The 14,463-nt window shown below is 38.0% G+C and overlaps 1 protein-coding gene across 1 annotated transcript in view; it reads right to left on the bottom strand.

The window, feature by feature from the left end:
- Window positions 1-14,463, bottom strand: part of LRP1B (LDL receptor related protein 1B) — a 672,863-nt gene that overhangs the window by 301,133 nt on the left and 357,267 nt on the right. The window contains exons 5-6 of the mRNA XM_027656245.1: window positions 12,959-13,087; window positions 5,503-5,760 (exon numbers count right to left, since the gene is read on the bottom strand). Of these exons, the coding sequence (XP_027512046.1) occupies window positions 5,503-5,760; window positions 12,959-13,087 (387 nt within the window). The remainder of the gene's footprint in view (window positions 1-5,502; window positions 5,761-12,958; window positions 13,088-14,463) is intronic.

The raw sequence follows: 14,463 nt of genomic DNA, 5'->3' as shown, positions 1-14,463 counted from the left end.
GCCTGGCATATATGGCAGAGATGGACCCATGGAACTACCTAAGATGTGGGTCAAACCTGGTTCCCTGTTAAGCATCACCAAGTTCTACAACAGTGGTCTGTGCTGGAACCTGTGTGAGATCACATTCACAAGTCACCTGGAAGATGACATGAATAACAGGGTGACAAGGTTGAATAATAATAAAAAAAATAGCAATGAGGAGGGTCAGTTTTGAAGAACTTCAGGACCTCAGGAGACTGAGTGACTGGACAGTAAAAGGAGATGGGAAATTCAAGCTGAATAAATTCATGAGAAAAGTATCCTAGTTTTGTATATTTAATGATGCCTCTGTTTAAACCACTTAAGAGTGAGATATTGATACTCAAAAAAAACCCAAAAAGCAAAAACCAAACAGACAAGCAAACAAAACCCAAAAAAAAAGCACCCAAAACCCCAAAAAGCCCACCTTTTGACAAAGAAAGGTAACTATCCCAAAAACAGCACTTGTGCAGTCTTCCCAGAAGTTCAAGAACATCAGTGTGAGATCCTCCATGGCTAATTAGCCAAGTGGATGCCACATACAGGACAAGTATGATGTGATGTTTCCTTATGATACTCTTCCCACCTCCTGTTTGCCCCCCTTACTGTATGAGATGCTCTGAACACTACTAAAGTGCCCTGTGAGGTGTAAATGACCTTCGACACAAAGCTTTCTCATTCCTGTGCATCCTCCAGGCTCATGGGCGGCCTCTCACTGAAGAAAACAGCAAAATCACATCCTACAACTGTATGACAGCTTTTAGTGCCTGTCTGGAGACAAGCTGGGGCAGACTGTATGTAGGAATAAACACTTTCCCCCAGATCTTCACAGTTTTTCTCCTCCTGTATAAGCCAAGCTTTGCTTTGATTGCCGTGAATATTCATGGAAATTCACAGGAATGCTGAAAGGAGCACCAGGTCCAGGGAATAGTGTTTCCTTCAATGACTGAGCCTCATCAATGCCAAGGGAAATGGGTGCAGCTATTCTGAACACAGTACTAGCAGTTGTGGATAACCATTACTAAGAAGTGGTTTAGGTCAGGGGGTGAAGGAGCAATCAGCGGGACCAAAACCAGAGAAAAAAACCAATAATGTAACCAAACAGACACTGTGGGATACTGGTCACATCCTCTGGGCTCCCTGTCTGATGGTCTTCACAGCACTCATATCCAAAAAGTGGGAGAGCCAAAAAGCCAGCTTTGGGTTGTGACCAGGAGGTCAAGTAGAAGGTGTTGAGTTCCACAAGCAGAGAGGCAAATACCTCTAACATTGGAACCTGCCACCTTTCCATGTCCATCACCTGTTCCCAGCCTTGGCAGGTTAAAACTGAATTAGTATAGAAGCAGCAAAATGTTTCTTTTCATCCAGATCAGTCCTGTCCAAACACACCTGCCAAGAAAAAAGCCTGTGTGCCTTCCCAGGTGAGGTATGACTGTCTGTGGGTGGAAAACACAGGTGGCAAAACTAAACACAAGCCCTGCAGGATTGGTACTGGTGCACTGAGATAACTGAGTGCCAAGGGAACCTGAAACTAATACCAGCCAAGCAGAAAATATCATGCTCTGAAGCATCATCCCAGAAGAGATTTTGTTATATTCTGTAGAAGAATAGCAGCTAAAACCCAGGCTGTGCTACCCAGTGCTTGTTTGGAGAGAGCATATGAGGTGCTTGGTACTTGTAATGATGAAGACACAAAATTCCTTTTAAAATGAGGGAAAAGAAGATTCTGTCATCCAGAAGATGCTGCTCTTGCCAGTCCTCAGCTCCAACACACGGAAGTGTTAATATAAAATTTCATATCATGGCTTTGGCAGGGTAGAAAATTGAGAGAGATTTTCCACATTCATGCCACTAAAAAGATTTTTTGCTAGTCTGGATGAAGAGATATTCCTTTAAATAAATGATTGTTCCTGAAAGTCTCTCTGTACTAACTGGAAATGGTCTGTGAGCTAGCTGTGAAGTGTCAAGAAGCATGTCCCTTACTATGGGCAGTGGTTGCACCAGCCTCCTTATAGGAGAAACTTCCCTGAAAGCCTATTTGGCTCTGACATTGTCTGCATAAATCTTTCCAAGAGGAAGTTTTCCAGCTTCTCTTCCAAAAACTTCTCGGTCTTAAAAGACAACGATGAAACAACATGCCAATGCCTGGTCTTGGCTAAGACACAAATGCCTGTGCTGATACTACTGTGCCTACAGAAACTTGTCCTTATTTAAAAGGGTAAACCTATCAAACAAACCCTATGCATGAGAGAATAAATCTTATAAGCCTGAAACTAGCTTAATAAAAGAACACAAGAAATGCCATCACCGGAGTTGCACCCCATTTTCCCACAGGAAGCACCACACGAGCGCAGGATCAGCCTCTCCACAGCCTCTGCAGAATAACATCCAGACACAGAGCAAGTTACATTGTGCTTCAAAGGAATCTGATTCTACCCATCTGGGACACTCACATCCCCACAAAAAATGAAGTCAGATTGGACTGTCTTTTGAGGGAGAATGCTATAAACTAAAGGACTGTAACTCTCTTTCTTCTGTAGATCCAAAGCTTACACTTGCTACCTGGAGCTAGTGCTGTATGACCTGGCATAAAAATGAAGTCATTTTCATGGTCCCCGCTTTCCTAAATGTAGTCTTTCATCTTAAAAGATGATCTATTTTCTTTGTTCCTAACTACAAGTCTTACTTGCCTTCACTGAAGAAAACACTTCGAATAAACCCACTTCAAGCAGTTCCAATCACTTTGTTTAACTGACTTTTCTACCATTTTTTCTCTCATATGTAGATAAAATGGGGATTTTTTCACACTAACAGATTAGAACAGATTAGAGAAGTAGGATAAAAAAATAGTGAAAACTCCACAAACCCTGCTAAGAAAACTATTTCTAGTATTTTCCCCCTAATAGTTTTAGGAATATCCTTTTTGTGGTCACACAAACACAAACACAAAAAAGCTTCCTATTAAGAACAGAATGTACAATTTTATGTGAATAACCCCACGGCACAACCATTTATTTGGCTTGAGCTGTAGGGGAGTGCAATTACACTTGAAAACACTCAGGCTGAAATCCTTGACAGAGTTAAAGTGAATTAATTTGCCTCACCAGAGGTAGTGCTATATGTTGAAGAGAAATGGCAGAAACGACCTGATGGGTAATAGAAGGTGGAGGGAAGAAAAGGAAGAATTTAAAATTAAAACTCAGTTGTGCAGTAGCCACAAAAGGACCTATAAAACATGTGCAGGCAAATATAACAGATGCAGCAACACAAGGCTCCTGCCATGTCCTGGCAGGCATAACTCCAGGTGTAGGTCTGCAAGAGAAGGCATTAATCAGGTGGATAATTTCTGCAGCGAGTACTGGGGATGGAAACAAGCAACAGCTCTGCACCAGATGAGTTCTAACTGAACTTTCAGAAGGTATTATTCCCACAAGGAACAGCCTGTTGTCCCTGCTGTCTCCTGTGCCCCACCACCCCTGCAGAGACCATGCAGTGCAGAGCTGTGGGTCAGGGTTTCATGCTGCCTTTCCCTCTGAGCAGACATGCCCAGACTGTGGGATTTGATGTTAGTCTGCTGCAGCAACACAAGAAAAGTGTCTGGGGATGTGTGTGTTTGGGAAATACACCCCCACAGCTAAATCTGCTGGATTTTGTCAGTCGGAGCTCAAAACCTGTCTCCAAGCAGAGTTTTTTAAGTCTCCAAGCACTATTTCCCAAATCAAAATCAAAGAAGAAATCAGACCAAGTCTCTGCAGTTGGTTCACGTCCCTGGGAATTACTGTTCTTTATCTAAATAAGATTGAACTATTACCATGAAGTTTCAGAAAGAAAATATTAGAGACCACAGGCTGGTGTGTGCTAGCACTATGAAAAATGAGAAGCTCATTAATTCCAGGCACTGTATTAATTTCAAACCCATCATACAGCCCCGATTTTACAAACAGGTGCACTAATGCAGATCTGAACAGCACAGAGATTATCAATTCTCCTCATACACAGAGAACAGAAAGACAGAAACACAAGACACAACTGGTGAAGGACTGCAAAACATAGTGCTCAGGTCCACTCTGATGATAAAGACAAGTGACAGAACAAACACACATTTAGTTCAATACAAAACACATTTTGCCAAGGACTGCACTTAATTTGATTGTTCTGACTAAAGGAAAACAAAATATCAATAGCAGAGCGAATTGAAAAAGCGTAATCAAATACTACTACCATGATCTTTAGGGTACTTAGATATCTAAAGTATGAAAAGCCCTCTAAAATATAACACTAAAAAAGAAACCTCAATAACGTAGGAAGAATGAAAAAAACCCAACAAAACCTCAAACAAACATACTTTATGCCTCGGATGAGAGTGTTCTCTAAAAGTAAAACAGTCAAAATCAATGGTGAATGAAAAAAAAACAAAACCCAAACACTATTTTTGGAGAGCTGTTTAAATTTAATTTCTTGTTCTAGTAAATATAAAAATAGGAAACTATAAAAAACCCTTACTCTGTAGAAATTACCATAATTTAAAAAAGCTAGTCCAAAGCACAACCTCTATGAAGAACTTATTGCTTCGAAATGCACTTCTAAGAGTTGTAATCAAATCTGGGATTTGAATATTCCTGAACTGGGTGGTCAGAGGGTTTGAGATCCGTTGAGAGCTATTCTTTGATGCACGTCTCTCCTTAAAAGGATTTTTCAAAAGCTTAGGTCCAATCTTAGGCTCTGGTCTTGAGTTTTTAGGAGTCTGTTACTGGTACCACCATTAAACTCCTCAGGGCTGTGGTTTCTAAGCTGATCTGGGGACATCTCTTCTGTGAAAGATGAAGATTGCAATTTTTTTGACTGCACACTGTTTAGCAGTCTGTTCACACTAATGTGTCTATGGATGAACACCTCCTTCAGAAGATAACAACATTCCACAAATTGAAAAGCTGACTGAGGAATAATGTTGTAATGCAAAGTCTAATTCAGTGTGATGGGTTAATGCATTTTTAAATGTATTTTCTTAACTAAAAAAAAAAAAAAAAAAAAAGGGCAGAAATTTGTTTCCACTAAGTCAGGAAATATTTAGATATTTTCAGGAACTAACATACCCGTGGTATTTGTGCTAAAGATGTGCCTAGTTCATTGTTAATATTGTCCCAGTGGCAAAGAATCACTCCCAAGTGTTGTGCAGCACTATTTTGCCAGACAAAAGGAAGCATTTCACATTTCTTCTTCCACTGCACTGCTGGTTTTGTAACTTCCACACGTTTTAGCCAGTCTATAAAAATGAACATCTTAAAAACCTTTTGCATAGGTATAAATGCTGCAACCCACACTGAATATATGAGTGAGGAACATAAAAGTGCTTCACTGTGAGTCACAATATTTAATGTGTTAAGACTGTTTTCAACAGCAAACCCCAAAATTCTTCTGAAGGTTCCCGCAGCAGTTTGCCAAGACAGACACCACTGTTTTGCTAAAACATTGTCAAATACTTACTGTGAAGGTACTGAGCAATGTTTATTATCCACTCCTCTGTTAACTTCCCAGCTTTGGTTATCTTGGAACACTTCAGCTGACTTGAGAGATCCCTTGATTCAATCCAACAAACTGTGTCCTCTCTGTAGCTGTAGTCCGATGTCAGTACTGCAGATCCTTTTACAGGGGTTCGTGCAGACAATTTGCTTCCATTAAGATATAAAACCTCAATTGTTTCAGAGCTTGCAACCAGAAGAAGAGGAGGTCTATCAGCAGGCTCTAAAAACAAAGTGAAGAGAGTTGAAAGGATTAACAGGCTGTCTGCACCATATTCATCTTTTGAATTTTAATGTAGTGTTTAATGTTCTTACCTGCTTGTTGTAAGACATGCAATAAATTGGTTTTGTTTTTATTTTCATAACTATCATATATTCTAAATTACTAGTCCATTTTTTCCTGCTGTTCTAATGGTTCACATCATTAAATAAAATTAATTACCCTAGCCCCACAGCTTCTGTTTAATTCCAAGTATCATTATTGCAACATTTTTCATGCCTAAATCATAAAATGAAATACAATTTATGCAAATTATTTTTATCCAGATTACTGAAATTTTTAAAAGAATGAAGACCAGGAAAACCTGCAGAACTCATGAGTACACAGGAAATGGTAAGGTTCTTTTCATATTAGAGTCTGTAAAATAAGACATAAACTGAGGAGTGGATGCTGCTAAAAGATCTTAAACCCAACAACAACAACAAAAAATACTAATGCAGTGAAACCTGGCTACAGCATAGAGATGATGGGCCTACAACCATCCTTTATAAAGGAGAAAAAATTATGCAGTGGAGATTCCTGACAGGGAAAAGAGAGTGTCTCATTTCCACTGGGTTACTATTACTGTTGTGATAAACAAAGACAAAATATGAAGCAGTGATTCAAATTAGGATATTACATGCAACTGAAAGTGCTGTCACAATCATCTGAATCACTTTGCCTAGAAACCATGCCAGTAATTTATCAAAATACTTGAGTAATGTGTGAAAAATGAAGGAAATAATAATACCCTAATAGTGAAGATTATATATCTTAAAATACACAATGTTCCAGTTCAAGTTAAAACTTTAAAAAGTTACGTTATCCACAGAGAGGAACAAATAACTCTCATTGAGATACACTATATTTAGCATTATCTTGAGTGCTACTAGGCACAAAAACAGCTGTTCTTGCTTTACTCCATTGATTATTCAGGGCTGGTTTCAAAATTTTCATCTGACTTAGTCAACTGCAAATAAATATAAGTCTCTGAACGATGGGGAGTCTGCTACACGTGGTGCCACTGCTGATATGGAATAACATCTTGTTCTAGACTTGAACTAGTACTTTAAACTGAAACAAAGTCCCAGTTAATCCAGAACTGTCAGAGGGACATCTATGTCAAAAACCTGTCCCAGCAGTTTCCCTTTTTTTTTTTTTTTTTTTTTCCTGGGAAGAATCCCTTTGTTTACAACAGTGGGGTAACATTGCTTTGCTTTAATTTATAATGAAGAACTGCTGTTGATCATGTGAATTGGCTGGAAAAAACTCCATCCAACAGATGTATATATTTAAGATAGAGTATAGGGAAACTGCTTTCTAAAAAATCCCATTCCTATGAGATGTTGCTCAGTGTCCAGAGTCCTTCTCCAACTGAGATTGAGCTGATGCAGGACATTATGAGATATTCTCTGAGAGAGGAAGATACAACAATCCTAAAAATCATCTCAGGTTTCTTGGAATTACAGTGACATCTAATTTTGCAATGATTTACGTTCATGAGAATCACTTAATTGTCCTTTGCAACGTTTGCAACACCACAACAATGTGTCTATTAACCCCGTTCTTCTGCCACAGTAAATAATGTCATCAAGTGGGCAAACTTTTGGATGTTGGATTTAAAAACAATTACCCTAAAACAGATACTCTCACTGCAGTTTGAAGCACATTTGAAAAATATTGGTGTTGCCAAGTCAAGAGCTCTCACCCCAGTGTAATCTGCTTGTATTCAGAGGGACGTTTGAACGCTGCATTGACATGGAGCACTTTCAATCAACATTCTACCTAAATCAAAATTTCAGTATGCAATTCCAGCTGTCTAAATGGTGAAAAAAATTGCATAAATAAAAGGTTTCAACAAATAATACTTCATCAGGAGGTCTGATTAAAGAGAAAAAATGCTTCAGTGAATGCAGTGCTCAGTGGTCTCACTCAAACCCACAGCAGTAGGTGTTAAATTCTGTTCTTTGGTACTATTAGCTTTTATTTAAAAATCTTGTTTGCTCATAATATTTTTTTTTATTTTTTTTCACATAAAAAACTTCTTTTGTATAAGGGATCAACATGTATTCTTTCTAAAGTTAATTACATTTGGTCTTTTCTTATTCCTTCCCATTTCATAATGCATATTCTAACTTGTAACACATTTAGTCCCTCTCCAGTAAATCCCACACTGAGACCTGCAAAACCACACTTTTGTGTCATTCCTTTTGGGACTTTCTATCTGTCCTCATCATCCTCACATTCACTTCCAACAACCCATGAGTCAGATCCACACGAGATTTTTTTTTAATTTTTTTTTTTTTTTTTTTTTTTTAAATTTCAGAAGATATCGAACAACATCAGGGATTTAACTGCTTTGTGAAACAATCCCTTGCGGTGTAAGCCAGGAGTGAAGCCCCCTAGTCTTGTTTTTTTTTGTTTGTTGTTTTTTTTTTTCCAAAAGAGAAGGCAGTGTGGTTCTTGTTAAGCAATTTTCTTTGAAATCTGCCAGGTAGGTACATTTGCAGTCAGTCTAAATCTCTCTTCCTCCCTTTTCTTATCATCTTTTGCTACCCATCAGAAGAGAGCCAGACTTAAGAGCTTCTGTTCCTGTCACCCACACACCCCAACTTTCCAGACGGGTACAAAAGGTGTCTTTCCATCTGCATCCCGCTGAGTTAGGGGTTTTATTTTTACATCTGACAGCTCTGTGCTCAGCTTCTCTCTTCTCACAAAATAATACCACTGCTTAATTCTGGTTTGAATCACTCTTTTCCCAACTACCAAGAGTGTGAAAAAACCTTTATTATTATTTTTGCTCTTATACTTTGTGCTAAATCGGATATTTCCACTCTGCAATCTATAAAGCCTCAAAGAAACCACAGCGGTTTGAGGCTGAAGGAGAGAATCATATCTTTTCTTGCACTGTTTTGAACTGACCTGTTGAAAACTGTTAACGAGGATTTAATACCTTACCAAACTCCAGAGAAAGGTTGTATTTTAATATTAATGTCTAAGACATAAGAGAATTCTTAATAAGAATTAGCTTCAAATCTCTCAAGCAACTACTGTAATCAAACCTGGCTGCAAACAAAGGCATGGTAAGGACTCGCGGCACTGCCAAGAGGTTCTGCTCAGCAGGCACTATTACACATTAAAAATTCAGAAACTAGATTACTGAGTTTGAAATCATAATTTTAAAGCAGAACTACATGAAATAATTCAATGGATTGTATCAAATAATCATGGGTTTTCACAGTAGAGTAGGTAACCTGCTTCTTTTAGTGTTGCTCAGATAAGGGCTGATTTCATATTTATTTATATATATATATAAAATATATATGTGTATATATATATATGTATATATATATATACAAAAAATATTAAAAGTTCCTGCAGAAATTTTTAAATTAACTTACTGCATAGCATAGTGCTGATGAAAAACAAAAAAGGAGATAATAAAGAAATCATGTATTCTCCCTCACAAAAGCTGCTTGTTTGTTCCTCAAGAACAGAAGCTGAAAAGTTGAATGGACAGATCTGGGATGAGTTACAGTGAGCTGGCAGCAGCTTTTCAAATAAGTGGACTTCATGTGTGTTATTTTTTCCCAATTTTTTTTTTTTTTTTTTTTTTTTCATTTTATGGGCAAGATAAGAAGTGAGTGGCTCTTTAATCCAGGGAAGTTTTATGATTCATCCTTCTTGATTAAAATGAAAGCATTTTCCTTTGAATTATGTTTAAGATAGAGTAGTGGAAAAGATGAAAGACTTGCATTTCCCTCCTCCCTGATCTTGTCTAAAATACAGATCAATAAGTGATGCCACAACAAATCAGAAATGAAGGTGTTTTGCACTACCAACAGACCTACTTCTCTGGAAGAAAAGCCTCAGAAATGCCAGCAAGTTGGTTTTTTTTCACACCACAATGATAGGAAAAGGATAAAATCCAGAATTCAGTGTTGACAAGCAGCTTAAACTCCCTTCTGCTGGGGTGTGCACTGTAAATCATAAGTACTTTGCTCCCACCAACAAATAAATGGTATTAAAATCTGAAATAATATTGAGCAGTGTTGAATTAAATGCAGGCCAATTTTGTTTTGACATTATTTTTGATGTTTAGCCATAATGTGCCCCACAAATGGGCTGCTTTATTTCTAAAGCCTCAAGACTTAATTCTGTGAGATCATACAAGAAAACTGTGTTGTCAAATCAGTTTAAAAGCACTGAATTTTTTCTAAATACCCTGAAAAAAAGTTTCATTTAGTCATTTTCAGTTCATCCTGCTGTATCTCCATGACAAACATTTTTCACCACATGGTATTTTTTTCTACATAGGTTTTGGAGACATAAAGCATACCATGAACTTTTGGAAAACAGATGAATTTTATTTCCTCAGCTAAAGCTTCCCAATTCTGTCATTTGCTTTCCTTAAATACTCTTCTCATCACATGCAGACCTTGCAATATAGGCATAAAAACTTGGTAAACACAGAAGTTCTAAAACTCTGTTCAGCAAAGCAGCATTTTTTTTCATTTGCACCTTAGAAGAAGTCATTAACTGCTTCTTTATTCATAAAAGAAAACGTGGTTAAAAAGTCTGTAAAAAACCACAGTGTGCTCCCAGCTGTTTTGATACCTATTTTACATCCTTCCCCAAAGGGACTGTGCAGCTAAAAGCTTCTGGCTCCAAAGGTATTTAATTGTGCTGAGGAAAAAAATGCAGAATTTAATGAGGGAGAAACCTCACCACCTTCAGAGGCGAGCATGTGTCTGCCTGAAGGGCAGGAAAAAGCAGTTTTTGAGAACTTTGCTAATTGTACCGTAGCACATGTGGAGAGCTGGTTGGGTGGGGATGGGCTCTGAGGCCACCACACTATCCCCTGACCCAGAACAGGGCTCCTCCAGACCCAAACAAGTGTCACCTGCTCAGCACCTTCTCTAACTGGGGCCTCCAGCACCTCCTCCACCTCACTGCTCATAAATATTCTCCATCTGCAGAGGCAAAGGGTTGATGGTTTGGTGTTTGGGATTCTGTCGTGTGTAGGATCTCCATGAGGATGGCAATTTTCATTCTTAGCAGATCTGCTGTCATTAACAGTGAAAATTTTCCACACCTACACCTCTAGTGCTGCTTCTTGTCTTTCACAGCTTTTACACAGAGTGGAATATTCCTCGGCTCATTTTCTTCATTTGTTTGACAACTACTTTTGCCAAAAGTAGACAAAGCAGGGAACTTGCTCTTTCCACCCTTATTTTCTTTAGGTTGTTTAAGGAAAAAAGTTGATAATTTTTCTAAGTGCTGGGTTGTTGTTTTTTTTTCCTTAGACACATTTTTTTTCCTGGATTCTGTTCTACTGATCCAAAGTTGCCCTGTCTGATGCCCCTCAGTCGGCATCATATCCCAGATGAAGCAATAATCCTGACCTAACCTTAACCTTACTTATACACATCTTTCCCTCTGTGCAATGAGGTGCTATGGATTAATTTTTGACCTGTGATGTTTGGATTTTACATACTTTTCCCCAATCTATTTGTGCAGGGCCATGCTGCATCTTTGTCCCTGCTCAAACCTCATCCTATAGGAGAGAAACTTGTGAAAATTAGTTTGTATGACCAGGGAAATTATGACTGTAGCAGGGAGGGTATAGGAAAGTGATGTGCATCTGGAAAATTCACCAATTTCCACCCTGTAAGTTGGGCCCAGTGATGCAACACAAACTACTTCAAGATCTTGCATAACTGTGCAATAAAAGCACCTTCATTACTCAACCAGGTTTCTTTATAACTTTTGTGTCCTATGAAATATTTGACCAAAATATAAATCATATTGATAATTTAATCCATCATTAATTCAAGGAAAAGTTGTGTTTACACACACATACACACAAAAATAATGTAACGAGCAACACTCATGTCTGTACAACACAATGATCTTGGCTAGTATTGTCCTGCAGAGATTTCTCATGAGTGGTGATTTCTTTCTGAAAATAACAGAAAAGGTGAAAACTAGGGAAAAATAAGCATGATGAAGTAGTAAAAAGTACAGAGGGGTCCTCTGTTAATCTAATTCTTTTCATCAAGTTGGTTCACTGTAGTGAACCAATAGTTCACTACAACGCTCAGTTGTTACCCAACTTTATGGGTCTAAGAAGGGAAACTCCATATGGCTCATCTCAAGCATCATGAGGTTTTCCTGATCTAAAATTACATTTTGAATTTTCATGTAGTGGAGAAAGATGAATATTAAAGTATGTTTACATTGTAATAATACTTTGTAAGAGGACTTTCTTATCTCGCTTATCCACTTCACTGTGGACTTTTTTTAAAAAATGCTCAGCTATATTGTGTGGATCAAAACAGTACAAACAGTAAAATACTCTGTAACTCTCAGTGGTGCTCAGCCAAAACATATTTAGTAATGCTTTTTAGGTGACCAAACCTTAAAAAAGCCCAGTAGTCCTTCCTATTTTCTGGTGGCAAAATAGCTACAAAAATGAAGACTCAAAAATGTATAAAAAACATGGCTTAAACTTGGGGCCTGAAGCATTGTGGATGTTGAATAATTCCTTAAGGAACTTTTTGGGGTTTTTAATATAAAAGCATTGTTAATTCAATATGCTGAATAAGAAAACACTGTGTAAAATACTGCCTCGTTAAACACAATTGACTAATTTCCTTGGATTCCCAATTTGCTATAACTAATGAAAACATGCACTAAGCAACAAAAAGCCTTGTGTGAATATGTATATCATGAAATTCACCTCTTGGGATAATGCAAGGACAAAGCAATCTCATGTCTTTTTTTTTTATCCTAAGGGTACAATTACCTCATGATCATTTCCCCTGTCTCCATTGTCTTCCCAGAGTAAACAGCCTTTATTGTTTGTGTGAGGAAAATCTTTGATTTATTTATGAACAGGGAAACTGGGAACTCTTCTAATCTTGGCTGAATTGAGTATTTCACTTTAATTAATAATAAACAGATAATAACTTCTAATATTGCCCTTGGAGTATTGTCTTAATAGGTGAAAAGTTTTTCCAAGGTTGTTGTGTGGCTCTTTTGTAGCAGAGTGAAGGAAACTCCATCTCGCCTGTGTTCATTTTGTCTTTTCACATGAATCCTCCAGACTGGATCAAACCACAAAATATCTTCAGTAAGGTAAAAAGATGTTAAAACTTACTATTTTTGGCCTTGCAGGACTTGTTATCAGGCTGAAGTACATAACCCTCCACACAGCTGCAAGTGTATGATCCTTCAGTATTTACACATGTCTGGCTACAGCTTCCATATGTGTTGCATTCATTCATATCTAAAAGGACATTAACAACATCTTGTTAAGGGATTAGGAAAAAAAGAAATTCAATAAAATTCAGAATTCTAAGAGAGACATTTAAGTCATCAAGTAATTATGGTGTGATGCTTCATCTTTTCCCCTTCTCAAAATATGATTTTATCATGGATGTTGGCTGTTGAAATTACTCCAGTAACCAAACAAAAGGGTAGGAGTTTTCCAGTTTAATAGCTCTTAATTTTGAAAGATAAAACCTTCATTATTTCAAGTAGTATCCAAAGTCTCCATCACGTTAGGGAGACGTTTGGGTCCTTGTTAGTACTAGAGACCACTGCTTATCAGGGTTGATGAATGAAGCAACATTTCAAGAGAGGAAATAATTGATTATCATTCTCAATCTGTTTTTGCTGGCAATGTCTTATAGTTCCCTAAATGAACTGTCACCACTTCTACATTACGTTATCAACCACTACATCAAAAACTATATATTTCTCTCATAAATATAAAGAACAATTTTCTCAACTAGGGTATACAGGCATAATACCATAAAATCAAGATATGCTATTTAACAGTGGTTGAGAATTTAAGTAATAAATTGACATTCTAAAAAACTGCAGCTGAAATTATTTCCCGAGATATATTTTTAATCACAAAACATGACAACCATAGAGTGCAAGAACTTATAATAAATTACATTTATGAAGAATCTGGCTTAGTACTGTTTGTTGGAGAGAGGTGTGATTGGTAGTGAGCACATACATAAGGCAATAGGACTTTTAATAATATGATTATTAAAAGAGAAAAAAATAAAACAGGAAACAAATACCTGGATGGAGAATTAACAAGCCATATATTTCGAAAATATATATCGAAAAGAACACCAGTTTCAGTCTACAATTAATTACACCAAAGTAACGTTCCCAGCTAAGTTGTGTGACCTTGGGAGTGTTCATTTATCAAATTCTAATCTAGGTGTGACTTTATGGGCGTGAGGTGAAACATGTTTTACAAGTTTTACAGACCCTCCTGGTAGTGAGGTCTGGAAAGAGAGCAGCTCACACAGAGGCGCTGTAGCTTGTCAGCCACGGGAATGCTCCCCACCTCCTGCAGCCTGGCTGGGGATGCTTCCTGACAGTAACTTCAGAAGAGCTGGGGCACAGGAGCATCAAAGACCCAGGAGGGAGGCTCTGACTCCCATTTTGGGGGCACTCTTTCCCAATCCCTGCCCCACAAGCCCACACTCATTCATGACTAACACCCTTGAAGAAGGGTGAGGAAGCAGCTGTGCTGCCCTTGGGCAGAGCTGTGTGGCAGGAGGGCCTACCCCAATAAGACCTAAAATCTGATCAGGGAATGCAACCAGTGCAAGCCATCACACAGCACAGGGAATGCAA

This window comes from Corapipo altera, unplaced genomic scaffold, assembly GCF_003945725.1.
Source record: "Corapipo altera isolate COAL_440 unplaced genomic scaffold, ASM394572v1 68, whole genome shotgun sequence".
Classification (NCBI taxonomy): Eukaryota; Metazoa; Chordata; class Aves; order Passeriformes; family Pipridae; genus Corapipo; species Corapipo altera.
This window is presented reverse-complemented; position numbering and strand designations above follow the sequence as displayed.